The sequence below is a fragment of the Siphateles boraxobius genome, unplaced genomic scaffold (genome assembly GCF_051911475.1).
Source record: "Siphateles boraxobius isolate OS27281-9 unplaced genomic scaffold, OSU_SipBor_1 55, whole genome shotgun sequence".
NCBI classification, from domain to species: domain Eukaryota; kingdom Metazoa; phylum Chordata; class Actinopteri; order Cypriniformes; family Leuciscidae; genus Siphateles; species Siphateles boraxobius.
This window is the reverse complement of record NW_027509181.1, coordinates 6837919-6864738: the sequence shown is the minus strand read 5'-3', so window position 1 is coordinate 6864738 and position 26820 is coordinate 6837919. Positions and strand designations below refer to the sequence as shown.

The 26820-nt window shown below is 39.2% G+C and overlaps 3 protein-coding genes across 4 annotated transcripts in view; 1 reads left to right on the top strand and 2 right to left on the bottom strand.

Annotated features, from left to right (window-relative positions):
- The window catches only part of dnajc9 (DnaJ (Hsp40) homolog, subfamily C, member 9), a 298727-nt gene that overhangs the window by 199085 nt on the left and 72822 nt on the right, over positions 1–26820 (top strand). The window lies entirely within an intron of this gene.
- On the bottom strand, positions 7006–9619 carry LOC143714570 (uncharacterized). Of its 2 annotated transcripts, XM_077205788.1 has the most exons (4): positions 9283–9619; positions 8559–8686; positions 8333–8425; positions 7006–7503 (listed from the first exon to the last, which is right to left on the bottom strand). In XM_077205788.1, exons 1-4 carry the CDS (start codon positions 9380–9382, stop codon positions 7198–7200), a joined length of 627 nt encoding a protein of 208 aa, XP_077061903.1. In that variant the 5' UTR covers positions 9383–9619; the 3' UTR covers positions 7006–7197. The 2 variants fall into 2 exon arrangements, 1 of the variants encoding a protein (XP_077061903.1); XR_013195545.1 differs by lacking the exons at positions 7006–7503; positions 8333–8425; positions 8559–8686 and adding an exon at positions 8932–8969 and having other exon boundaries at positions 9283–9335.
- The window catches only part of erbb2 (erb-b2 receptor tyrosine kinase 2), a 48814-nt gene continuing 36766 nt past the window's right edge, over positions 14773–26820 (bottom strand). Inside the window, exons 21-27 of the mRNA XM_077205937.1 lie at positions 25466–25621; positions 25267–25342; positions 25028–25174; positions 24564–24661; positions 23917–24105; positions 23456–23828; positions 14773–21052 (exon numbers count right to left, since the gene is read on the bottom strand). Of these exons, the coding sequence (XP_077062052.1) occupies positions 20724–21052; positions 23456–23828; positions 23917–24105; positions 24564–24661; positions 25028–25174; positions 25267–25342; positions 25466–25621 (1368 nt within the window). The 3' untranslated portion in view covers positions 14773–20723. The remainder of the gene's footprint in view (positions 21053–23455; positions 23829–23916; positions 24106–24563; positions 24662–25027; positions 25175–25266; positions 25343–25465; positions 25622–26820) is intronic.

The following is a 26820-nucleotide window of genomic DNA, read 5'->3' as shown; positions in this document are numbered from 1 at the left end:
AGGGAGGCACGTGAGGCCTACTACCTGATAACCACAGTACGTGGGAACTCACCTTCAGGGAGGCCCGGTGAGGCCTGCTACCCTACGACCACAGTATGTGGGGAGCTCACCTTCAGGGAGGCCTGGAGAGGCCTACTACCTGATAACCACAAACTGTGGGAACTCACCTTCAGGGAGGCCTGGTGAGGCCTACTACCTGACCGTTCTCAATCAAGGAGGCCTGGAGGAGCCTACTACCTGATAACCCCAGTATGTGAGATGCTCACCTTCAGAGAGGCCAAGAGAGGCCTACTACCTGATAACCACAGTACGTGGGAACTCCTCCTTCAGGGAGGCCCGGTGAGGCCTGCTACCTTACAACCACAGTATGTGGGGAGCTCACCTTCAGGGAGGCCTGGTGAGGCCTACTACCTGGTCACCACTATCTGTGGGAACTCACCTTCAGGGAGGCCTGGTGAGGCCTACTACCTGACCGTTCTCATTCAAGGAGGCCTGGAGGAGCCTACTACCTGATAATCACAGCATGTGGGAACTCACCTTCAGGGAGGCCTGGTGAGGCCTACTACCTGACAGCCAAAATATTTGGGAGCCCACATCCAGGGAGGCCCAGAGCGGCCTACTACCTGACAGCCACAAAATTTGGGAGCTCACATTCAGGGAGGCCCAGAGAGGCCTACTACCTGATAGCCAACGTAAGTGGGAATTCGCCTTCAGGGCGGCCGGGTGAGGCCTACTACCTGATAACCATCTTAAGTGGGAATTCACCTTCAGGGAGGCCTGAGTGGCCTACTACCTGCTAACCACTGGTAGCTTTGAGCCCTGAGTCCGGGTGAAAGTATAAGGTGGCCTGCTAAGGCCAGCCAGCTGGGGACTCGCCTATCAGGGAGGCCTGGTCGGGCCTACTAGCTAATAGCAAGTCATATTCTGCCATAAAGTACACTGTTGGAAACCATACTACACAGCATAATTCACTAATGGGCTTCCAGTAGCGCTATAAGGTATGTTCCACAATGTTGGGACTCACCTCCGAGGAGGCCTGTTTAAGGCCTACTACCCATCAGTGAGTCAACTGCCCGAACCACCAAGGCCAACCACGTAAAGTGAGCTGGCCTACAGTGCCCTCTGGGGGGCTGTCCAATCAAGGAGGCCTGCTGAGGCCTACTACCTAATGGCGCAGCCTTCGTTGGCAGAAAAACTGTTTACACAGCGCCTACAGCATCCTGGTGCCTAATCACATTGCCCATGGCAGTGTACTCCGCAAGAAAGCTAGCACCCTTAAAACAAGGGGAGTACAACATACGCCACTCTGCCTCAACGGAGGCCCCAGTTAGCCAGGGGCCTACCATCTATGCATGGGCGTCAGCTCAGGGCAATGCTCTGGCTTCAGGGGAGCGTACTTCGACCAAAGAAGAAGTGAAGCTTACTTCATACTCGACCCGAGCCATAGTGGTGCGAGGTGGGATAAAACAGAACTGGGAGTGAAGTGCTCAGACCTACCCTGTATCACAGGGGAATACTCACACCTCACCCTGAGGTTACCAGGGTGCGGGCCTGCCAGCGGCTCTAGGGGTGACAGAAATGTATCTGTGCCCAACCTAGGGGAGTGGGGCTTGAATGAAAGCCAACCACCTACAACCTAGCGCTCGAGCAGTAGCTCAGCGAGGTGAGTGAAGCCTAAACTGGCGGCCTAAATCTGTAGGCCGCCAGTTTAGGCTTCACTCACCTCGCTGAGCTACTGCTCGAGCGCTAGGTTGTAGGTGGTTGGCTTTCATTCAAGCCCCACTCCCCTAGGTTGGGCACAGATACATTTCTGTCACCCCTAGAGCCGCTGGCAGGCCCGCACCCTGGTAACCTCAGGGTGAGGTGTGAGTATTCCCCTGTGATACAGGGTAGGTCTGAGCACTTCACTCCCAGTTCTGTTTTATCCCACCTCGCACCACTATGGCTCGGGTCGAGTATGAAGTAAGCTTCACTTCTTCTTTGGTCGAAGTACGCTCCCCTGAAGCCAGAGCATTGCCCTGAGCTGACGCCCATGCATAGATGGTAGGCCCCTGGCTAACTGGGGCCTCCGTTGAGGCAGAGTGGCGTATGTTGTACTCCCCTTGTTTTAAGGGTGCTAGCTTTCTTGCGGAGTACACTGCCATGGGCAATGTGATTAGGCACCAGGATGCTGTAGGCGCTGTGTAAACAGTTTTTCTGCCAACGAAGGCTGCGCCATTAGGTAGTAGGCCTCAGCAGGCCTCCTTGATTGGACAGCCCCCCAGAGGGCACTGTAGGCCAGCTCACTTTACGTGGTTGGCCTTGGTGGTTCGGGCAGTTGACTCACTGATGGGTAGTAGGCCTTAAACAGGCCTCCTCGGAGGTGAGTCCCAACATTGTGGAACATACCTTATAGCGCTACTGGAAGCCCATTAGTGAATTATGCTGTGTAGTATGGTTTCCAACAGTGTACTTTATGGCAGAATATGACTTGCTATTAGCTAGTAGGCCCGACCAGGCCTCCCTGATAGGCGAGTCCCCAGCTGGCTGGCCTTAGCAGGCCACCTTATACTTTCACCCGGACTCAGGGCTCAAAGCTACCAGTGGTTAGCAGGTAGTAGGCCACTCAGGCCTCCCTGAAGGTGAATTCCCACTTAAGATGGTTATCAGGTAGTAGGCCTCACCCGGCCGCCCTGAAGGCGAATTCCCACTTACGTTGGCTATCAGGTAGTAGGCCTCTCTGGGCCTCCCTGAATGTGAGCTCCCAAATTTTGTGGCTGTCAGGTAGTAGGCCGCTCTGGGCCTCCCTGGATGTGGGCTCCCAAATATTTTGGCTGTCAGGTAGTAGGCCTCACCAGGCCTCCCTGAAGGTGAGTTCCCACATGCTGTGATTATCAGGTAGTAGGCTCCTCCAGGCCTCCTTGAATGAGAACGGTCAGGTAGTAGGCCTCACCAGGCCTCCCTGAAGGTGAGTTCCCACAGATAGTGGTGACCAGGTAGTAGGCCTCACCAGGCCTCCCTGAAGGTGAGCTCCCCACATACTGTGGTTGTAAGGTAGCAGGCCTCACCGGGCCTCCCTGAAGGAGGAGTTCCCACGTACTGTGGTTATCAGGTAGTAGGCCTCTCTTGGCCTCTCTGAAGGTGAGCATCTCACATACTGGGGTTATCAGGTAGTAGGCTCCTCCAGGCCTCCTTGATTGAGAACGGTCAGGTAGTAGGCCTCACCAGGCCTCCCTGAAGGTGAGTTCCCACAGTTTGTGGTTATCAGGTAGTAGGCCTCTCCAGGCCTCCCTGAAGGTGAGCTCCCCACATACTGTGGTCGTAGGGTAGCAGGCCTCACCGGGCCTCCCTGAAGGTGAGTTCCCACGTACTGTGGTTATCAGGTAGTAGGCCTCACGTGCCTCCCTAAAGGATCAGGTAGTAGGCCTCTCCGGGCCTCCCTGTAACGCTCCCTAGTGGTGCTGGGTTTATGAAGCTAGTGGTCTCTTGCTATCAGTTTCAGCTAGCCCTAATAGGCAGCTGCTGAAGGCGAGCTTGCGCCCTGGCTCGCTAAAGTGTTCATTCTCTGCTAAAGGTTCCCTCCCGGAACCTTTTCTGCCTACAGCCTGGTTTGCCTACCAGGCAGGCCTTGTGCTCCCCTCACGAGGGTCTCTATGAGCATGCGGCTTCCTGAGTCTGGTCAGACGGTCGTAGGCTTCTCGTGAGGCCTCCCAGTTAGATCAGCCCTTAGGCCTTCACAGGCCTCCTCAGTGTTTTGAAACACAGACACTGGGTTGATCCGTGGATCGAGTAGAGAAACTCCCCTCGCTAGCAAGGGTCGAAAAGCACCATGCTGAGTCATACTCTCCGGGATATCCCGTCTCTGAGATCCGGGCCGAGTGGTTCACTGCCAGCTTCGCAGTCCCTCGGGTTGGATGCCTTACTTAAGGCATTTGTCCAGAGGCTCTGTCTTCAGACAGACAGGATTTGGCCTGACTAAGTGTCTATGTACTGGCGCCAGGTCAGGCCGTCCTGGTGGCATTTCGGGGTGAGTACGTTCCCCTGAATAGTGACTGGCTGGGGTTCCCTTGGGTTCCCTAGCCACATTCCCTAGAAGGGACCCCTTCTAATTGGAAGCTGAGGTTCCAGGCCCGGAGCCGGCCCAGGTAGACCTTTCATTTAACCATGTTTATGAAGGTTTTTCTGTGAGGCTGTAGCTTGGGCTATGACCGTAGGGAATGCTGTCACTGACAGCCCAGTGTGACCTGAGGGTGAGTGGTTCTAGCATTTCATTTGAAGTTGCTGGTTCTGACAGTTGTCACTGCCACTTGGCATGCACTCCCCTTAGCATGGCGGCGTTGGTATATCGTTCCCCATAGCGTCGTTGACGTATTGTTGAGTTCCCTTCGAAAGGGAACGTCTCAGGTTACGACTGTAACCTATGTTCCCTGAGAACAGGGAACGAGACAATACGTCTCCCTGCCATGCCGCGGTGCTTGCCTACCGTACAGTCCCTTCAGACGATAAGGTGATTTGTCATGTTTGCAAGGCGCCCTTTTATACTTCCAGGTCGCACGTTAATCATTCACGCTAATGATTCACGGGCTGTCGCCGGTCAATATGATTGACGTGATTTGATAGTGATTTCAGACACCTGTCACGCCTGAGGCGTTCCCCCATAGCGTCGTTGACGTATTGTCTCGTTCCCTGTTCTCAGGGAACATAGGTTACAGTCGTAACCTGAGACGTTTTTGCAAACTGTACAAAAAGAAACATGATGTCAATTACAAACATACAAAACTGATCACAAGTGGCTTTTCGTATTTGCTTTAAATGGCTCATGTTGTATTGACTCTTTAGCAAGTTGATCACTAGAATTTACTTTTGTGCAATTTTATCTGCATAGTCAGATGTGATTCTGTTGTAATAGTTTAAGTGTGAAACAGCATACACTTACTGTTTGCATTAATACTTTGTGTATTTATTATAAACGGTGCTTTTCATCCCCTGTCTTCTTAGTGATTTGGTCTTTTGAATCTTACATGGATGTTTTGGACACGGGTGATTCCTGTATAAAGATTATGTTTTAAAGGTAGGCCATAGTCTTTACAAGTGTGTGACAAAATATGTTATATAAAAATCGCTACAGTGTGACAAAATATGTTGGCTTGTAAAAATACATCCAAATATTTAAGCACAACTATTTACACACATACTAAGCAGGAGAATATCTAATTATAGATTGTGAACACAACATTATCTGATTATTTGGGGTCAGAGAACGATTTTTGAACAAAATTTTGTGCTGGATGTAAAAAATAAAGGTATTAGTTAATAACAAAAACTTTAAATCAACATGAAAACCATAATATAAATAAATAAAATATAGTTTGAAAATTACTTCCATAATATTTTCCTTTAGTAAAGCTATGCCCGTATCACCCACCACAAAGTTTTGCGTTTGTGGTTGAGACCTCGCAGAGATTACACCAATATTAGGGTTCTCAAACATTGCCTGTTTTTTAAGGAATACAAATTTTGCCATTGTTTATTATGTGCAATATATCATTATATGGCCAGTTTGGTTTCTTCTTACTTGTGCAATATACTTGGTTCTAAATACAAAAATTAAAACTCCATCACCAATCAATTATTAAAAACATTTTATTTAAAAAAAACTATTTAAGTACATAATGCCAAACAATAGGCTACAACAGTGGTTATTGCAGTTTCTTCATGAGAGATTCTTCATGCTTGAACAAAGCGTTGACCAGGTCGTTGAAAATGCTTTCACAATTCACATAGTCCAGCGGTTCCCTCGTCTTCATGTCGGATTCGCTCGCACATTTGTAACTGATTCATTGAGCAATCAAGATTGTCAATGATTGAATCAATGTTCTTCATTTTTTCGACCAACTGACTGGTGTTTGCTTTCAGAAACCCTTGATGATCTGAGAATATAAAAATTGAAAAATTAAAACAGGAAAAGGAAAATGAAGGCAAAATGGGAAAGAATATAAAGATTGAATCTAACCTTGTATTGACCTGTTTCTCTTCTTTCCCAGTCGTCCCTTTTGGACAGTATTTGGCTTTGATCAAATCTGTAGTAAAATAAATAAGTGCCGTAAAATAAAAGGCTATAGTTACAATTCTGAGTCTGAATAATCCAGGAGCATGACACCGCATAAAATAAATTAATCTGGGTTTATTCTACAAAACTCGATCCAATAGTACCAAAAATATTTCAAATTTGTACATGATGCTGTTAGATCAGAATGTAACTTTCCTTAAAATTAGTCCCAAATAGTTAACTCGGACTGCTTAATTAAGATTAATTTTATACATTACATACGCAAAAACTGTTTTAATAGTTTCTCGTGTATTACACTTACAATTTGCTGGCACATTTGATTTGGCAGAAGTCATATTGATCTCAAAGGAGCTTGAACCAGTTATGATCGGCGAAAACACATGGCCATCATCAGATGTAGAGATTTTGCCTGTTTACATAAAATATCTGTCAGTTCATCTGTCAATTGTTCATTTTTTTTCTTTTTTTTTCTTTTTTTTTCTTCTTTAATTATTGCTGCCATGAATTGAGTTAATTAGTTGCTTTGATAAAATCTGCAGTAAATAAATAAGGTTGATAAGTCTGCAGTAAAATAAATGGCTGATAAAGGCTATACACTGTAAAAAGTAATAAGTTGACTTTACTAAGAAAAGCTGTGGAAACTGATTGCCTCAAATTTTTCAAGCAAATTAGGTCATATTTTTTGACTTGATACTACTCTCTACTACTTTGTAGAGTTAACTTGTGTATTTGTAGAGGTTACCATAAAACTTGAGTACAGGTACCTTAATAAACTCAAGTTTAGGCAACTTACAGATTTAAGTTGAGATTTGTAAGCAGAACTTAAACAAAACAGTTATTTTAACATGTCTGCTTGTTCATTTTACTAGAGGAATGTGTGGAAACTGATTGCCTTAAATTTCTCAAGCAAGTTGTACTCAAAATTCTAAGTTGAGAATACAAAGAAAGACAACAGATTTGGCAAAACACTAGAATGTTTATTTGTTCAACAATATTAATTTTAAAACATTACTTGGCCCGCCAACAACATTTTAGAAATACAGCACATAATGCATTCAAGAAAAAACAAAAAACTAAATACAATAAAAAGATCAATGTTTCTTTGTTTTTAACACCTTTATAAAGTGGTTGAAAGCAGAGCGTGTAAGTCACAGAGTTTGGTACAGAATGGCTTGTGGCCAAGGGACAAAATCACTCTCTGTATGAAGTCGAATGTGCTCTTCAATACTGCAGGATACTCTTAAGTTTAGAGCATAATTTAGTCCAAAGAGCAAACACATTGCTTGTGGAAGATTTTCAAGATCATCCACAACCACCGTACCTTCCAAAATGATTGCCGTTGTTGTGGCATCAAGATGCAGGGAGTAGGGTACGGCAGCGGTTGCAAAGTCCTCGGGAATCACTGTCAGAATACCTATTTCAATGTTGGACATATCTTCATTGTCATCATAGTCCTAAAAATGGGAATAGCATATAACAAAAATGAGGTCAAAGAAAGCCACAAAACATCTTTTAAAGGGATAGTTCACCCAAAAATGAAAATCTTGTCATAATTTACTCACCCTCAAGTTGTTCTAAACCTGAATGAGTTTTTTTTTTTTTTTTTTTCATCTGTTGAACTGAAAAGAAGATATTTTGATGAATGATGGTAACCAGACAGTTAAGAGTAGCCATTGACTTCCATAGTAGGAAAACCTACTATGGAAGTCAATGGCTACTCTCAACTGTTTGATTACCAACATTCTTCGAAATATCATATTTTGTGTTCAACAGAAGAAAGAAATTCATACAGGTTTGGAACAACATAAGGCTGAGTAAATGACAGAATTTTTATTTATGGGTAAACTATCCCTTTAAGAGCACATACTCATTAAAATGTAAAACTAAATTAATAACACTGTATTATGTCTAAATGTAAAGGCGTTTTCAAATAGGACACAGCAGTGGATGCAGGGGGGAATACATACATCAAACAACTGCATGAAAAAACAAATAAAACTGAAGGCCAGTTATATAAATTAAAACTATCAAAAATCTATTGTCTTTCTTATAAATGTTTTTTTTTTGCATTTCTTTACGTAATATAAAATGTATCTTCTTACTGTCTTTTTTCCTCTAAATTCTTAATTTATCTTTCACTTTCTTTTCTCTAACCCTTACTTTGTATCAGTGTCCCGGTGAGTGTTTTTCTTGCCTTCATAACTCTTCTTGCCAGATATCAAAACTGTTTGAAGAACAGTTTGCCTGTTAAATAAGAATCACATCAGAGAAGAAAATACTTACAAAACATGTCTTGTAAAAATCGGTGGGGTCCTCTCCGAGAAGGAGTGGTAGGCCATGATGAACGGCTGTTCGTTCCGCATTGATGTTGGATTTCTGCAAAGTTATAAAAATTGATATTGAATAGAGCTCATGACACTAGCACAACACAGAGCAAAAAACAACAGCAAAAGCTACATTTGTTTTTCCATCGAAACATAATACAATTGTGATATGTCAAGGAGCTTACGTCATTTTGAATCTGCTGCAGAATCTTCTTAAGTTTGGAGCCAATGTCTCCAGCTTTAGCCTTGAGTGAATCTGTCCAGTTCTTGAATGAATTCAGTTTGCAGGTTTTGCCAGATATACAGCATGGATCTAAAAAAAGAAAAGAAAAAAAGAAAGAAAAGTAGGACAAACTGATATTACAAACTGACTTTTTACTGAAGAAAGTAAGTCCTAGTAAGAATTAAACACCAAAAGTGGTTAATGATCAATTTGTTTTGTAAATGTTCAAGATTAAATTATATAGGAAACCAATAAAGACTCGTGTGAAGAGGGCTGGCCAAAATAAGATGATAACTGATTGTTAGTTACACTATCGTAATTAATGCATCATGCTATTCATTTCCATGTGAACGACACATGAGCCTCGAACTTTCTAGAAAGAATGAAAGAAACGTTATAACGTTAGGCCGCACAGAATTTTTACATACAATGATAAACCCATAACCGATTAACACAGCTTATAAACTGTAGCTGCTACATAAAACAGTGTTCAATAAAAATCTATTTTTGCAATCTAGCTAACGTTAGTAAGTTAAGCCACTTGTCTCAACTGGTCTCATTCGACATAAAACTACTTCAGTGTGCCTTTTCCTCTTACTGCACAATGAGCAACATAAATTCTGTTTTTATAAGCAATACAATGACATTAAAGTTGAAAAATAGTTCAAGTGGCTAGCATAACTTACCTAGTTTTGCTGCCGCATCCCGAACACGAGATGAAGTTCTTCGTCGATGTCGTGTCGTCTTCTTCAACCGTCCCATTGCGAAAATGCGCAAATTGCGCATGCGCGAGACGAAAACGCATTTAAGAAATTAAAAGAGGAAGAGTTGTTTCGTCTATGCTGAAACTTAATAACCAACGAACAATAACTATATCAAGCTCTGTTAATAAAAATATAAAAGACTGTGAAGCAGCAGCAGCCGATTGGCTTGCAAATACTCTTTAATCTTCCCAGTTATTTTATAGTGTGAAGGAAAAAAAGATTCCGAACCTTTAATAAATAAATAAACACGCATGTGTGTGGTGTGTGCGCGCGTTAATTGTAGGGTATTTAATAAAAATGTTATTCATTTCATTATTATTATTATTTTTATGCAAATTATGTGCTCCAGAAATTTGCAACAGTGTGAACATGCCTTTAGTACAATACACTTACCAATCTTAAGTACAATGTACTAGATTTGTTTAGTTTAACTATTGCATCCACCTAAAAGTTCACAGTACACAGTATAATCAAGTTAAATCAACTAATTTTCCAAAGTAAGTTAAATGCACTAGTTTTTCTTAAGTAGAATCAGCAATTACTTTTTACAGTGTAGTAATAGTTACAATTCTGAGTCTGAATAATCCAGGAGCAGGACAGCACATAAAATAAATTCTACAAAACTCGATCCAATAGTACCAAAAACACAAAACAATTCTGTATTGCAAATTTGTACATGACACTGTTAGACCAGAATGTAACCTTCCTTAAAATTGGTCCCAAATAGTTAACTCGGACTGGTTAATTAAGATTAATTTAATACATAGGCGAAACTGTTTTATTACACTTACAATGTGCCGGTACATTTGATTTGGCAGAAGTCATGTTGATCTCAAAGGAGCCAAGAGTTAAACCAGTTATGATCGGTGAAAACACATGGCCACCATCAGATGCAGAGATTTTGCCTGTTTACATAAAATATCTGTCAGTTCATCTGTCAATTGTTCATTATACATAGAGTGCAACAGTGCCTCCCCCACCCCTTTTTCATTCTTATTTCCCATAGTGATTTTAAAAAATATATATATTTATATATAAATACGCATATATAGCTTATACAAACATTTCAGTATTTTGAGAGGGTAGGGAGATTATGTCATTCGCAGTGCTTCATGGGAGGGGGCAGAGCTATTTTGGAGTGTGTTGCTTTTTTTTTTTTAAAAACTATGTTTGACATAATTTTCACTACAGCATCATGGCTCATGGGTAATGTAGTATTCACCTGGAGTTCAACTGTAAAACATGATTAATTACAAAAAAAAAATAAGCTGAAGGCTTGATCAGAAGCAAATACCATGTATTAACAACCTCTTAGCTCACAGTAGGTCTGTCTTTTAAATTAATTTCCGTATGGAGAAAGTAAATGTTTTTACTCCCAGATACCGCCTGTTGCACTCTATAATGTTTTCTCATTAAAAATAAAATATAAACCATACTAACATGTTACTTGGTTACCTGATTGTCCTGCAGTGTTTGCTGTCTCTAGAGAGAAAAGGAAAGACCATGTTATTTTAAATGGCAATGAAAAGTGCTAGCCTATATAAATAGCTTTGACTTGACTTTTATATATTTTGGTTATCACATTGTGCCATTCATATTTATAGCTTACATTTTAAACAATTTTATCATGCAAATTGCTAAAAGTTAAAATCAAAGACAGAGTCAAAGAAGAATTAAAAAGTAACCTAGCAAAATTTAAGAAGTAAGTAACTGAAGAGGAATTAAATAGGCCTATTCACATATAAGCATGTCTGACTAAAATAATCTCTAAATAAGATTTAAAACTGAATAAATCCAAAACATTTTATTTTAAGGTCCTTTATGGAAACCCCGCAGCTTAAATAAACAATGCTGCAGATTTTAGTTACATCGGATAAAAAATACAACAGTCAAAACAACATAGCATAATGCAAAATAAACATTGCTGTAAAACAGTCATGTTAAACTGATACTTTTGTGATATGGATAAACATTGCTGTAAAACAGTCATGTTAAACTGATACTTTTGTGATATGGATAAACATTGCTGTAAAACAGTCGTGTTAAACTGATACTTTTGTAATATGGTTAAAAAAAAAAAACATAATACATAATCATAATACAATGCTCCATATTTAAAAAAATCATACTTTGATAAATTAATATAGTAGATACGTGTTAATATCTGTATCACATCGATATCATAATACAATGCTCCATATTTTTTTTTTAAAAATCATACTTTGATAAATTAATATAGTAGATACATGTTAATATCTGTATCACATCACTATCATAATACAATGCTCCATATTTTTAAACCACTTTGATAAATTAATATAGTAGATACATTTTAATATCTGTATCACCACTAATGAATTATACCGTCTTTTCCTTATGTATAAACAATTTTTCAGATTAAACATCATTGCATATTACAGATAAACAGCACCGTAGCATAAATTAATTATAGAGAAAGTACTCACTGTTTTGCATTTTTGATGAGGTGGTCATAGAAGAGAGGGTGCAAAAGTTTTTGGTCCAGACATGGGGTATGGCACACGACCATGTGTCTTGGCTATTTTATAGCCTTTTACAGTAAGAGCCTGTGGAAAACTATGGGAAAACGGCGGAGCTGTGTGTCCACCATATTCTTTCAGTACTCTATGAATGGAACTGTTCAGGTTCAAGGCCAATTCACATTCCCAGCATTTAGGCAGACCTTTTGATAACTGTCACTCCTGAAAATAAGTCTTATGAATTAAAAGTAATTTATTACCGGTGGTTCGAAAACAGCGATGATATCACTTATTTGTGACGCACACTGTACATGCTGGCAGGCACTACCTGTGTGATTTTTTTTCTTCAACCCTGGTGAAAATGTAAGATGATTTTATTTTTATCTAAATCTAACATAATTGGTACAGTAAATTTGTAAATTATTTATTTTAAATGAACAGAATGCTTTTCAACTTCAGTAATTTAGTAAGATTTTTTTAATGAACAGCATGATTTTCAACTTCAGTAATTTAGTAAGATTTTAAATGAACAACATGCTTTTCAACTTTAGTTAAATTAGTAAACTATTTATTTTATATATGATATATTTTAATTTATACACTTTTAAAGGAACGCAATGCTTTTCAATGGGCTCAGGAACGTGTCACAAAAACAGATACCAGGCCAGCCACACGCTGGTGTGACAGAGAGAAAAGACTTCAGGGGAAACACTTGTGGGTTTTTTTCAACCACGGTGAAACAGTAAGATGATTTTTATTTTTGTTTAATTTATATACTTTTAATTGAACAGCATGGTTTTTCAACTTGAGTCAGTGTCAAATATTTGTGAATGACTAAATGTAAATTTTATAATCATTTCATTTAAATGAACATAATGCTTTTTCAACTTCTGTGTGAGATAAACTTTCAAGGTCCTCAGCAATGCGGAGGGAGGGGAAATTCCTGCTTTGACACACACACACACACACACACACACACACACACACACACACACACACACACACACACACACACACATAGACGCGCGTGCTCCCTATGTTTTTGAGACAGAGTCAGATCATTCATACATTGGATTGTTTGCAATACTTTTGTGGCTCCATTTTATTTAAACTTTTTGTGTGAGGTTTTACATAAGCTGTATGTTTTTTCTTCAACTCTCTAATACATTTTTAACTGTTTGGAATATTTTTGTGACTCCATTTTATTTAAACTTTTTGTGTGAGGTTTTACATAAGCTGTATGTTTTTTCTTCAACTCTCTAATACATTTTTAACTGTTTGGAATATTTTTGTGACTCCATTTTATTTAAACTTTTTGTGTGAGGTTTTATTTTATATTCTTTTAAAGAACAGATAAACTTTCACCATTTTATTTAAACTGAAATGCTTGGTTCAGTGAATAGTTGTACATTTTTTATTTTTGTGGCTCCATTTTTTTTAAACTGAAATGCTTGGTTCAGTGAATAGTTGTACATTTATTTCAACTTTTTGTGTGAGATTTTATTTTATATTCTTTTTTACAGAACAGATAAACTTTCACCATTTTATTTAAATGAACATAATGCTTGGTCCAGTGAATAGTTGTACATTTTTTTCTTATCACTTTCACAGCTCCCCTTGATAAAGCTCAGGAATGCGGTGACCAAAACACCAACTTCAAACAATCAAAGTAACTGTCACCATCAAAGCCAATACATCTCAAACTAACTGTCACATCACTTTGTAACTGTAACATCAAAGCTTATGTTAATATCAAAGGCCAATACCTCCCTTTTCTTGATCAAATGAACTTCAAACGACCAAACTAACTGTCACACATCCATCATTTTGACAGAAGCTGTAACCGCAAGGGGCGGAACTAGGTCAAAGGTAACCATCCATCATTTTGACAGAAGCTGTAACCGGAAGGGGCGGAACTAGGTCAAAGGTAACAGGAAGGGGCGGAACTAGGTCAAAGGTAACAGGAAGGGGAGGAACCGGAAGGGGCGGGACAAGGGGCGGGACAGGAAGGGGAGGAACCGGAAGGGGCGGGGGAAGATCAAAGGAAAGCCACGCCCACCTGTCAATCAATCATTTTGACAGTTGCTATATGGTATTAACTACTAACTCGCAATTTCATTTACACCTCGCAATTTTGACTTCTTTTCTTTTACAATTGCGAGAAAAAAAGTTAGAATTCCAAAGCATAAACTCACAATTGTGAGAAAGTCAGAATTGCGCGAAAAAATAGTTATTACTTTATAACTCGCAATTGCAAGTGTATAACTCGTAATTCCGACATAACTCGCACTTGCAAGTTTATATCTCACAATTGTGAGAAAAAAATCAGAATTCTGAGAAAAAGTTGCAATTATCTTTTCATTTTTTTTATTCCCTGGTGTAAACTTTGGTGTAAACACGCTTCCATAAAAACTCGCAACTGTGAGTTTGTATCTCAAAATTCTGAGAAGAAAAGTCAGATTTGAAAGAGATATAAACCTGCAATTTGCAAGAAAAAAAGTCAGAATTGCAAGAAAAAAGTCAGAATTGTGAGATTAAAAGTCAGAAAAGATCTGATACAGCATGTTTTCATGGAATATCTAACTTCTGTATATTTATCTATATTTAAAAAAAAAACATTTAAAATTAAAATTTTCATAAAATGACTCCTTTCATGGTGAAAGTAAACCGTAACAAAGGATAATTTATACGTATTCCTGACATATTATAAACATTAATCTTATGAAAACAAGCTTATTCTCACTAAGAATATTTATAAACGCAAACAAAAGTATGAATAGGTTGTGCTGATGTTGCTTCGTAACCTTTGTGGGGCGTCCAGTCATACTTCCTAATATTCCTCAGCCAAATGTCAAAATTACATGAATGAAGATGGATTGGTGCTTTAGATCCCATGAAATCACATAAATTGAAGTTTTCTCTGATTTAATTTCTTTTTATTTTCTCACAACATACTTTTGTTTTGTAGAATAACAGAAAGAGCAGATGATTGTTCGCCCTAATTTTAGGCATCAAGTAACTTTTTACCAAATTGAGTTAAAATGAGCCACTTGGCACTAGTCTGGTTAGCCAGAAGCACTGTTAAAAAAATATCTAAGCTGATTTTTGCACACGAGTACCATTAGAGTTCTCAATGTTGAGTGTACAGATCACAGTGCATCCAGTCGATTATTATACAGTATATTTACAATTAAATTTGATGGCTCACAAGAAGAAAAGCAAAATTACATCAAACTCAAGTCAACAATTACCATTCAACCACTAACAGATCTGGTTAAATATGCATATAAAAAGTACAATATTCAATATTAAACATTCAGAATGTATATTTTCGTTCAAATCAAGGCAATAACAGATTTTACAGTTCCTTCAGTCTGCTTGCTTGCATAGACTTTATATATCATTGGAACCTTGAATAATTTCGGTTTGGCATCAATGCTGGTTTATGGCATTACAAATGGGCCCTGGAACTAAAACTCAAATGCTTGGTGCCTAATTCCATTGTCAAACTTTCTGACTTACACACTACACTACACAACCTTTTTTGCCTCGATTTGCAGCCTGAAAAAGTTGAGATTTTGGGCAGTGTAAGTTGAAATATTTCACAGAAGAACATGTAGGCTATTTTGATTTCGTGCATCGGAGGATGTGTAGAATTGTTTTTCGTTTGTCATGTGTTTCCTAGCAACGAGTCACATGTTTCTGCAGTCTGGTAGTGTGTGATCCTCAGGCGCTTAGTGTAAGTTGCAGAGTTTTTCTCTGTAGCCATTTACAAAGTCAGCAAGTGTGTGATGTCTAGTGTCTGAAAATGTTCAGATTTTAAAAGTTGTGTAGTGTAGTCTAGTCTTACCTGTGAAAACAGGAATCTACATTTTACGCATCTAGGGAAGAGTAATAAAGTAAACATGCAAGAATAGAATCGCATATCCAAGAAAGGCAACTAAAAGAATGGACAGGTCAAAGGGGAAGTGTCTTATTTCTGTATCAGAAGTGGCATCAAACTAAGGGCCCGTCCACACGAAGACGCGTTTCGCTGTATACGTATACATTTTTTATCGCATTGGCGTTTCGTCCACACGGATCCGGCGTTTTGGGAGAGTGAAACCGCTATTTTTTTAAACCGGGTCCCAAAGTGGATAAAGCTGAAAACGACGCCATTGCGATTTCGTGTGTACGGCCAATCCGTATATTTTGTGAAACGATGATGTCATCACCCCACGTGTCGTCTAGTCAGACACGCTAAATCAGTAGCCATAACAGCAACAACTGCGACTACTTGCTTGAGTTCATGCTTCAGAAGCTACTGAGCCTCTTTTATTTATTAATTTACTATTTAGGCCTACTTTAATGTATTTTTATTTTATTTATTTATATTTCGTTCTTATGCTATGATGCTTGTATTTTGTCTGATTAAGACTTTTCGTATTTTGTAGAGATGGGCATGTCAAGCAAACATAATATTCGACGATCGCTGGGAATTATTTGATTATTAATCAAAAAACGCACCTCTGCCCCTCATGTTCACCGGTGACACGGCGTTCGCTCCAACATTAAATTTCACTGTAGGCCTATATGTTGTACCCATTAAAGTTTCATATTTATGTTTTAATGGTATTTTTTCCATTTCATATATGTTGATTAGGCCCTATATGAAAAGTGAACAGCGTGAGTAAGATGCGCAATATCGAGACACGTCATTTTGACCACTTCATTAAGTTTTGTTTTGTATAAAGCCTTTCTTTAAAGTGAATTTCGTTTTGTATAAATTGTATCTTAATTTTAATCAATGTTTCATTAACAAATTGCCTGGAAATATAGCAGACAATAGCCTATAATCAGGACATGGAGGCGCCGACGCGATATAACTTGCATCGCACGAGAACTGGAGCTCGTCTCATAAATGAACATAAACTCAGAAATATATCTAAGCTTGAAATGTCTACTTTTAAACAAAACAATTCAAAACGAAAAGAAACAGACAACTCTAATAATCCATATGAAGTGTGCCTTTCTCTCTATAGGCACCTTCACAATACTGCGAAGGTGGCGAGTCAGCATCGTCACACAAAACACTAGTTTATTAATAAACAATTAAAATTTTTCCTTGCTATATTTGACACATTCATAATGATTGGCTATTTGCCGGTTCTTTGTGGCAAGCTTTATGCGTCTGCAAACTAATCGACTATCGTGACTCATCCCTATTTTGTACCATTTATAGTTTTTCATATTGTTCAATAAAGTTCTTGTTAAAAAAGAAAAGAAGCTACTGTGCCTAATATTACTGTATATTATTGTATACAGCGCGCAAGGTTTATGCGCAAGTCGAATTACATCGTCTCGTACTGGTCTGGCATGTATAGTACACCGTTTTCAGTCGGTTTCAGTGGTTTCGTGTGTACGCAGATATTTCTTGAGACGACGGCGTGTTTACGGAATTTTTTTTTTAGAACGAGGAAAAAAAAAAATCGGATAGGGAACGCACCGGCTTCGTGTGGACGTGGCCTAAATTGCTTAAAGAATACATTTTATAGACAGGAAAGATATCCTGTTGAAGCTTGTTGCCACAAGCTTCAACAGGATATATAAGACATAAACAAATATAAAAGACAATTGCGACTTTTTAATCGTGAAATTCTTACTTTTTTATGTACAACAAACATAGATCAATTCTGACATTTTTTTCTGAAAAAAAAAAAGTCAGAATTATGCGCAATTCTGAGTTATGTCCGAATTGCGAGAAGGAAACAATTGTAAAAGGTCAGAATTTTGATGGAAAAAGTTTCACAATTCAGACTTTTTTTCTTGGAATTCCAAGTTTACATCTCACAATCCTGGGACAAAAACAATTGTGAGAAATGAAGTCAGAATTGTACGGAGCCCATGGGGACATGGTGGTGGGGAAAAAAATAATGTCAATGTTTTTGCATTCTCTCGAGAAACTTTGTGTTCGCTCGTTTGCGTTCCTCTGAGAAAATGTGCATTCCCTCGCAAAAAATCCTTTTGGATTCGCTAGCAAAACTTTTGTGCTCCTTGAGTGAACGCAAAGTGTCTCGGGGGAACGCGAAACATTTGCGAGAGAGCGCAGAATCATAGCCAAATATTATTTCCTCCCATCTCATTTCTTTTTCTTCTTCATGTCCCTTTAGGTGCTCCATAGAATTGCGAGGGAATATAGTCAGAATTCTGAGTTTATATCTCTCAATTCAGACTTTTTCCCTTGCAATTCCAGGTTTTTATTATCTCACAATTCTTTCCTTTGCGCAATTGCGAGCTATAAAGTCCGAATTACGAGGTATAAACTCACAAATCTAAGTAAAACCGTCAGAATTGAGAGATATAAACTGGCAATTGCGAGAAAAAACATCTGAAGTGTGAGATAAAAAGTCGCAATTACCTTTTTTAATTTTTATTCTGTGGCAGAAACTTCCATAATATCCTGTTGGTCAAAAAACTAGTCAAAAGATAGTCTGACCCTAAACTTATATCGGGTTGCTCAAGATGCCCGAACAGATTTTATTTTGATTTATTTTAATTTTTCAACTGGACCAATAGCCTGGACCAAAAGACTGTAGACTGTGTTGGCTATTCAGAGACCAGGCAGAAATTCAACAAAGCGTTTTCCCCCCATCCCTTATTCTGAAACACAATCATGCCATTGTTTGGGCTGACGTGGAAACGCACTGGAGTGCCATTAGCACACATATCACATCACTCTCACAGTTCATCATCTGTGACTGCTCATTCACACACTCCCAAAGCAAAATTTCTCACTTCATAAGGAAAATCGACAACTTTTTCTTAAACATCTGGAATTTAAGATGCGGTTTAGTGAAAAGGACTGCATAACGTATTCAATGGCACCACAGAATGCGTATTGACACGGCAAGGACAAAACATACACTTCTTTCCTCAAAGAAGTGACATATTAACTGGACGCTGGAGTCGGGTATAACAAAAGGCACACGTTGTAATTTGGAACAATGGAGGCATTGAACGGGCGTTCGTCCACCCAGAAGCCACAGCTGCTAATATATGGAAATTAGACCACATTCTTAAACGTGAAGTATTTACTCCACAACACTGTGTTTAGTGTTAGCCGTCTTTCTGCGTATATGCGAGGCAAATTTAAACGAGTAGGAGTCGTCGTGCCTTAAAGTCCTTATAAAATAATAATATAGGCATTATGAACATGAATGATCGCATTAAACATTGATTTCAAAACTACTGCATACTGATCTATAATCATCTTCTCTCTTGCTTGCAACATCATTTTACAAATAAACCAGCCAGTCTGATAATAAGGGCCCGTTCACATCAATTAATAGCAAATTGTATATATCACTGCACAGGAGCAACTCTGTTAGAAAACATTAAAAAGTACAATAAAAATTTACAAGGAGATTTCACCTTGAATGAATCTCTCTGTCCAGGTCATATTTCAATCCAAAATCAAAAGGAATGAAAATAAATCATAATTTTGCTTAAAGAAAATCAATTTTACCAGAATCAGTAAGACTTTTGACATTATATACTGTATATATATATGCATCAAGTTTAGGGTCAAATTATGCTCACTAAGGCTGCATTTATTCGATCAAAAATGCAGTTAAAAAAGTAATATTGTGAAATATTCTAACAATTTAAAAGGACTGTTTTCTAATATATTTTAAAATGTAATTTATTCCTCTGATGGCAAAGCTGAATTTTCAGCATTTACTTTAGAAATCATTCTAATATGCTGATTTGCTGCTCAAGAAACATTTCTGATGAATATCAATGTTGAAAACAGTTGTGCAGCTTAACATTTTTTTGGCAATGATGGCAAACACATTTTTCACATGATTTTTTTGGATGACAAGAATGTTCAAAATAACCATTTATCTGAAATACAAATCTTCCACAAAGTACAAGTCTACTGTCACTTTTGACCAATATTATGCATCTCTGCTTAAAGCTGCAGCCTGTCATTTTTTTGTGTTCAAAATTTACAAAATGTATAATAAGCGAGTACATCATGAATCCATTTTCCAAACCGTGTTTTTGTCTTATCCTGAATCACAACGGTACACCTATATTAAGTGCGATTTTTAAGCAAAAATCTTAACATAGGTATTCGAATTTTCTTTATGTGCAATATTTCAATTTAGGGGGAAATATGACCTGGACAAAATTCGAGATTCACCTCTTGCTCTACATACATCTGTAAAACTGTTACCCATCATATAATGAAGATAGTCATTGCTCAAACATAAGGAATTTAAAAAATACCCAAACACATGTGAAAACCTGGATATACCACAGATAAGAAATGTTGATGAATCTTCAGAGCCAGTTGCATGGCTGAACACACCACATCCGTTTGGTACGGCAATAATGTCAGTCTTTCATTCACTGGCACTGTAGCTGCTCACCCAGGGCCTTTACACACAGAACAGAGATGCTTTGATTGTGTCCAGCTCTCACGCAGCGCTCTGTAAAGCAGTGTGTACGGTCCTGGCTTGGAATTGAATTGAACCTCCAGAAAAAAAAGTTTTTGCGAGATGACCAAAAGTAAAAATTCAAAAGAAAATCCTTAGTGTATTCCATTTATCCACAGACATCATCCAGTGTTAAAGCAGTCTTGAAAAACATACCATGTTGATTTTTGGCAAAGACTGGAAATGCATCCATCATTAAGTTCAAACTCCACAGAATGCTACATAGGTTTTTGTTGTAATTTAATAGAGAGCCATTAGAAATCATTCCCATTGGGAACGTCCTTCACAAAATATGTCTTTTGCTCATTCGTTCGCTCACGCACACAACCTCACCAAAACATTCATCTCCACACGCTTGCACACAAACTGTACCGAATGATTCCACTCAAGTATACTCCATTTGACCACTCCATGTCTCTGCTAAGCCCAGGTATTCTGGGTTTTCTGCTGTGGGGGTCATGTAGCCATTGGGCTGCCTGTGATTCGTACCTCCGTTTATGGACGCTCTGGCGACTGCCTGAGCTTTAGCTGCGATATCATGATAGTAAGGGTTGTCAAAGGCGGGAGAAGTGGGTGAGATGCTGCTCAAAGGCACCAGGTACTCTGGATTCTCCACACTGTTCCCTGTACAAAGACCGTTAATGAATCTCCTCTCGCTCACTTTGCGTGGAAGCGTGCTGGGACGCTCTGATGGGACGTCCTGGTTCACATACTCTGAGAACAAAGAAAACATTTAAAGATATTAAGTTGAAATCATGGTGTTAAAAGTGATAAAGTCAGTGTGAAATGGATTTAGCAACTTTTACTTAATGTGTTGTATTTACAAGGGAAACAGGATATTCATTATAAAGATAATAATTTATAATTGTTAGCCAATATTGCACAATATATTGGTACCAAATATATACCAATATATTATTGCTACCAATATATTAGTACCAAAAAAATAAAATCTTTATTTAAATCTTTAATTAAAATTTTTTTTTAATCCTCACAAAGTCTAAACGCTTTCAATAATCAAGCCGTTTGCATTTTCTGAGCAATATGCTCCACCCACAACCACTGACGGACTGTCCCGTATTAGCATATATCCACCCTCAGCCATTTGTATACTGTCCGCCAAGGCAGTCTTGTGTAGACACCCCCCATGGAAGAGAGGGGTCAGGTGAGCGGTTGCTCATTATCATTTAAAGAGACATGCACTGAAACGGGTCGCTGTGAACAGAGCTGTTTTTGAGGAGGTAAAGGGTGTTGTTTTACACAACCATTGAGGAATTTTAACCAAAGCATGTTACAAACTTTACATGAAGACCCTAAAGAATCATACCAACTTGTGGAAAATGGGCATCCGATGACCCCTTTAATCCCTCCCTGTTCTAGCTTGTACTATTCTGGATGATATTTGAAAATTTGTATTGCTAGCACCTTGGCACGAAAATATGAATGAATAAATGTAAACATGGTAACATGGACATTTTTATAATGTCTAAAACTGCTATTTGGCTATTGGTTAACATGTTCTCAATGTTGCAATACACTCTCATATCCCAGCTTCCGATGAAACCAAAGTAACAAAAGATCTTTTCTTCTGTATTGTGGCGTATGGATTATTGAACAAGAAAAAATTCAGGGCGGGGAACAGATGGTGATTGGATTTGGAGATGTCCAGATGGAGATCTGTTGCCCTCAAAAGTAGAGGCAGGTGAACGTGAGCTTGCAGGGGAGGGGGTTTAAGTAGAAAAATGATAGGACAAGTCCTGAATGCATCACCAGAGTCTTGACTGCATGGCATGTCTAGATTAGGGATGCTAACCGATGACCGTTTGACCTATGGTTGACCGTATCAACGTTAACCGATCAAAGTTGTCGGTAGTCGGTTAAAAAAAAAATTGATCTCTAAATTAGGCTATTATAGACAGTGGACTAATCGCTACTACAGTTAGCCATCTCATTCCAATATATTTTTGTGTGAAGTGAACAAATCCCTCACCCTCAGTTTTTCATAACTCGCCTGTTTGTACATTAATTAACCAATAAAAACATTTGGCGCGAGGTCACAGCGTTTGGGTTCGCGCGCTCACAAGGTTTGCGAAAAGTAAAGGCTACAGGCTAAAACGCTCGAGGTTAGAGCCAGGGCAGACCACAAAATGAAGCGTGCAAAGAAAACCGATGTGTGGGACCATTTCATCAAAAAGAATGACACAGATGTAAGTTGCAACTTGTGTGATACACTGCTTAAATACAGTAGGCCTACATCATCTATGATGTATTACCTGAAAACGCGACTTGTTATGTACAGTATTAGACCTGCCTTGCCCGGTGCGTCTTTTACGCATTCTGTAGGTGCCTGTTTTATCCATTGGTTTTATCGTGTTGCAGTCTATTAGGCAACATTCCGCATAAGATGGGCTTAGATTTGGAAATACATTACATTTACATTTCAGTGGTTACAGATAAGGTGATGATGATCATCATCTTTCTTTATTATTGTTAGTACTAACGTTACCTCAAACTAAAGCGCCGTCTCTTCGGAGCTGTCATTTTCTTAAATTGAGCCGCGGCAATGTTTCAAATGAGCTTCTAACGCTAGACTAACGCCTTTTTTATTTTCAACGCGATCACCTTGTACCCAAATCATTTCGAAACTAAGGAGCCATTTGTCCTCCGATTAAGCTCCTCGGCGCCGCGTACTTTGCGGGATTAATGTTTCGCGCTGTAGGGGATTTAAAAAAAGTGACGTGAGTGGAAGGGCGGCCCCGGTGTGTGTGTGAGCGGGAGGCAGAGAGAGATGCGACAGAGTTGCGAAATTGCAGCCGCGGCTCGAAATGGCTGTCATTTCAAATAGCGTAGCATATTTCAAACTAATCGGTTAACCGGTTTCAACCGGCTAATGAGGCTCGGTGGTCGGTCAAGAAAATGTTTAGTTTTCGCCATCCCTAGTCTAGATATATATTTATGTCTTTGTCATATTTCATCAAAACTTGATCTACCTTGGAAAATACTCTTTCTTTTGGATGACATCATAAAAAATTTGCCAAATACCATTTCAACCAGAAATATGCCACATTCCGGTAGTAAAATGGGTTGCCTTTACTGCAAATGATATGTTTCACTCACCAGGTTGTGTGTGCACTCCACGTGGCAGTGTGTTTGAAAGGAACCCAATAGGGCCATCCGCTCCAGCTCTCCAGGTCTCCAGCTCTCCATCTATGCCGTTGGGGACGGTGGGGTCTTTAGAATAACGACCAGGACTGGATGGAGGGCCGTTGTCCTCCACGTAACCGTCCAGAAACACAGAGTCTGACTGGCCTCCAGCGGAAAGGTGTGATATGCTCCGTACTAAAGTTGGGTACTGTGTCCCAGACCACATGGCATTGGCTGTTGCCCCGACAGGAAGAGTTGGGTACTGACTCTGCCCCAGTGTGCTGACGGAGGAGTACAAATCCCTCCCGCTTGGCATGCCATCCACCTCTAAACCTTGGTCTGTACTCTAAAGAAGCAAAACAAAAAAAGTTACATGATTTTTAAAATGGGACAAGCATTATATTAGCATTTGAGGGACTGAAATCATCTCTGACCCGGTGAGAGTGGTGTCTGCTGGGTCCATTGGCTCTCATTTCTCCTTGTGAGCTGAAGATGCTGCCGGTCTGAGGCACCAGGTATTCTTCCGCATCCAGTAACTCCTTCACATCCCCCCCCTCCTCTGCCATCAGCATGCGGAAGAACTCACTGTCAACAGGATTCGACAGACTCATCTGATCGTCATTCTGAAAAAAGCAGGAAAAAAACAGAAATGGCATGATCTCTGCATATCTGTCAAAAATGACTGCAAAAGGAGAACAGAAACATATTATTTTAGGGCTGCAACAACTCATTGATAAACTCAATAATGTAAATGGTTGACAACATATCTCATAATTGCTCAGTTTGCACTATGCACGAGAACATTGGCACTTTAAAGTAGAGAAACATTCTAATTTCCCATATTTATTTATATTTTGCTGTTATATTCTTATACAAATTCCTATTTTGCAGATCATCTCATCTAAACAAGAAGTTAATGAACTTTCACAAAACTTTTATACATCACATTTTTACGAAGCAATCGAATATTTGTAACTAAGTACAGATTATATTTAATTGCTTATCAATGTAGTTGATAGATGCAGCCATATACTATTCCTTAAAAGTTCATCATGAATTTGTTTTATATATATTTACGCACTTGGATGACTACAAAACGTGGGGGATCACGTGACATGATGGTAAAATCCTCCACCAGGTCCTTAAATCGCGGTCGACTGTCAGGATCGATCATCCAACCTGGCAAAAGTTAATATGGTCAAAAAAAGTCCAAATGAATCCCCATGGACGGCTGCTGTGACATCTAGTTGGTTGCCACAGAAAATCATTTTGATTTGTCTCACGTTTGTAAAACAAGCTAAATTCACTACGCAGCAGTCACAGAAGAAGTTACTGTGTCAAGAAAATCTATCAAACAACCAACAGCAATGTCCTGAAAGTGCTACAAAGCCACAATATTTACTGTACACTTTTTGGGCAAAGTGTAAACTAAGATAACACTTTTTTTGTGATAGTCAGACTCAATTTTAACGTTTGAGATACATATTTGAATCAAATAAGCATTCAAATGACTATGCAAATTCATCATTAGAAATGAACACTAACAATTGACCATAATCATGTAGACGTCCGTGGTACAGATAAACGGCTGAGGGAGTCTGTCTCCCCCCTCCAGTAATTCTGGAATGTCCCGCGCTGGTATGAGGTCATATGGCTTCATGCCAAAGGTCATCAACTCCCATACAGTCACACCTGAGATGGAAAGAGCCAAGCCTCAAAGGTTATTTTAAACAAGAGGGTTATCAATTACAGCAGAGCAACTGTAAACCCATGCAGATACTGACCGTAGCTCCATACATCACTTTGGTGAGTAAACCTCCTGTGTAATATGGACTCCAGCGCCATCCATTTGATTGGCACCTAATCAACACACACATATAGACTTATTCTCAATACATACAGGATAGTAGATTTATCTACACTCGAGCTCTGTTTACAAATCAGTTTCGGCAGGTCAACCAAAGCAACATGTAAAACACACACCTTTCCCCCATCAGCGTGGTACTCCTTCTCATCTATGTCCAGCAATCTGGCAAGCCCAAAGTCTGTAATCTTCACATGGTTTGGGTTTTTGACTAGAACATTCCTAGCAGCGAGGTCTCTGTGAACCAGCCTCACTTCTTCAAGGTAACTCATTCCCTGGGTAAACAAAGAATCAGACATGAGAACATGAGCACAAGTGACTGGGGAATAGCGAATAGTGTAAGTTAACCCTGGGCCATTCTACACCCCAGGTAAATGGAATCCTGTGTTATATTGCTTCATGTTTCACACTATATCATTTATAATTTAATTATAATATCATAATTTGCATAAATACAAAGTTCTGTCATTAAACTCTAGATGGCGCAGGCTGATGGGTCCTTAACTCAATTTGTTAGCGATCACATTGTTATCTACATAGCGCAGCTGATTGGTTGCTGTGGCATCAGCAGCCAATGAGGTTGCTGCTCAACATTCAAATACTTGGCATTGTTTGCTGTTAGCAGTCTGCAGCGTGCTTTCAAAAACCCTCCACCTTCCCAAGCTCCACCTGTATAGATCTGTTACGGGGGTTACGTCATGTATGTTATTTGTGTAGCAGTTGCATGTCTTACTTGCTCACAGCAGCAAGTCTGTGAATGTATTGGCAGTACCAAGTGTCTATACTTGCTCTGCAGCAGCAGCAGCAGCAATAATCAACAGGAGCAGCAGCGTTAGCATAACCACATCCATTATCATGCCAATCTCAGTTGTCATGACAGAATTTTAATTTTCATAATTTACCTGGGGTTAACAATTAATCCTGAGTATTCATAAGCTGACATTTCACATTGTACATTCCTAAACCCTGCATTTAAGGTTCCTAAACCTTGGATTAATGTCTGTTTCATTGATTAGCCCCGCTTCTAAATTACAATTGTGGAATATTTCTTTAACCATTGCTTTAGCAAAGCATCTTTCAATCCAACTAAAATCGAAATCGAGATCTGGCTTTGTGTGCTTATTAAATTGCAAAATTGCAAAAGTATATAGTCTGTTGCATTGCATGTTTCAGAGTGAAGCGCAGAACTGTGTTCTAGTGAGCAGCTTATGATCCGGTGTTTTCAGCATTTCGTTTCAGAGTGATCAAATTCAATATCTGCATGTTTGAGCTTAACGTGCACCAATTATACTTTATTTTCACATTTGCAAAATTTACAACATTTTTGTAGACAGATGATTACAGCATTTCACTAGATTTCGAGACTCATTTGTAAACTTTTTTCCTCTGAAATAAAAACTCTTGTAAGTGAAGAAATTTAATAGTCTCACAAAATCCTGTGTGAAACGCTAAACTGCAACAACATACAACTAAG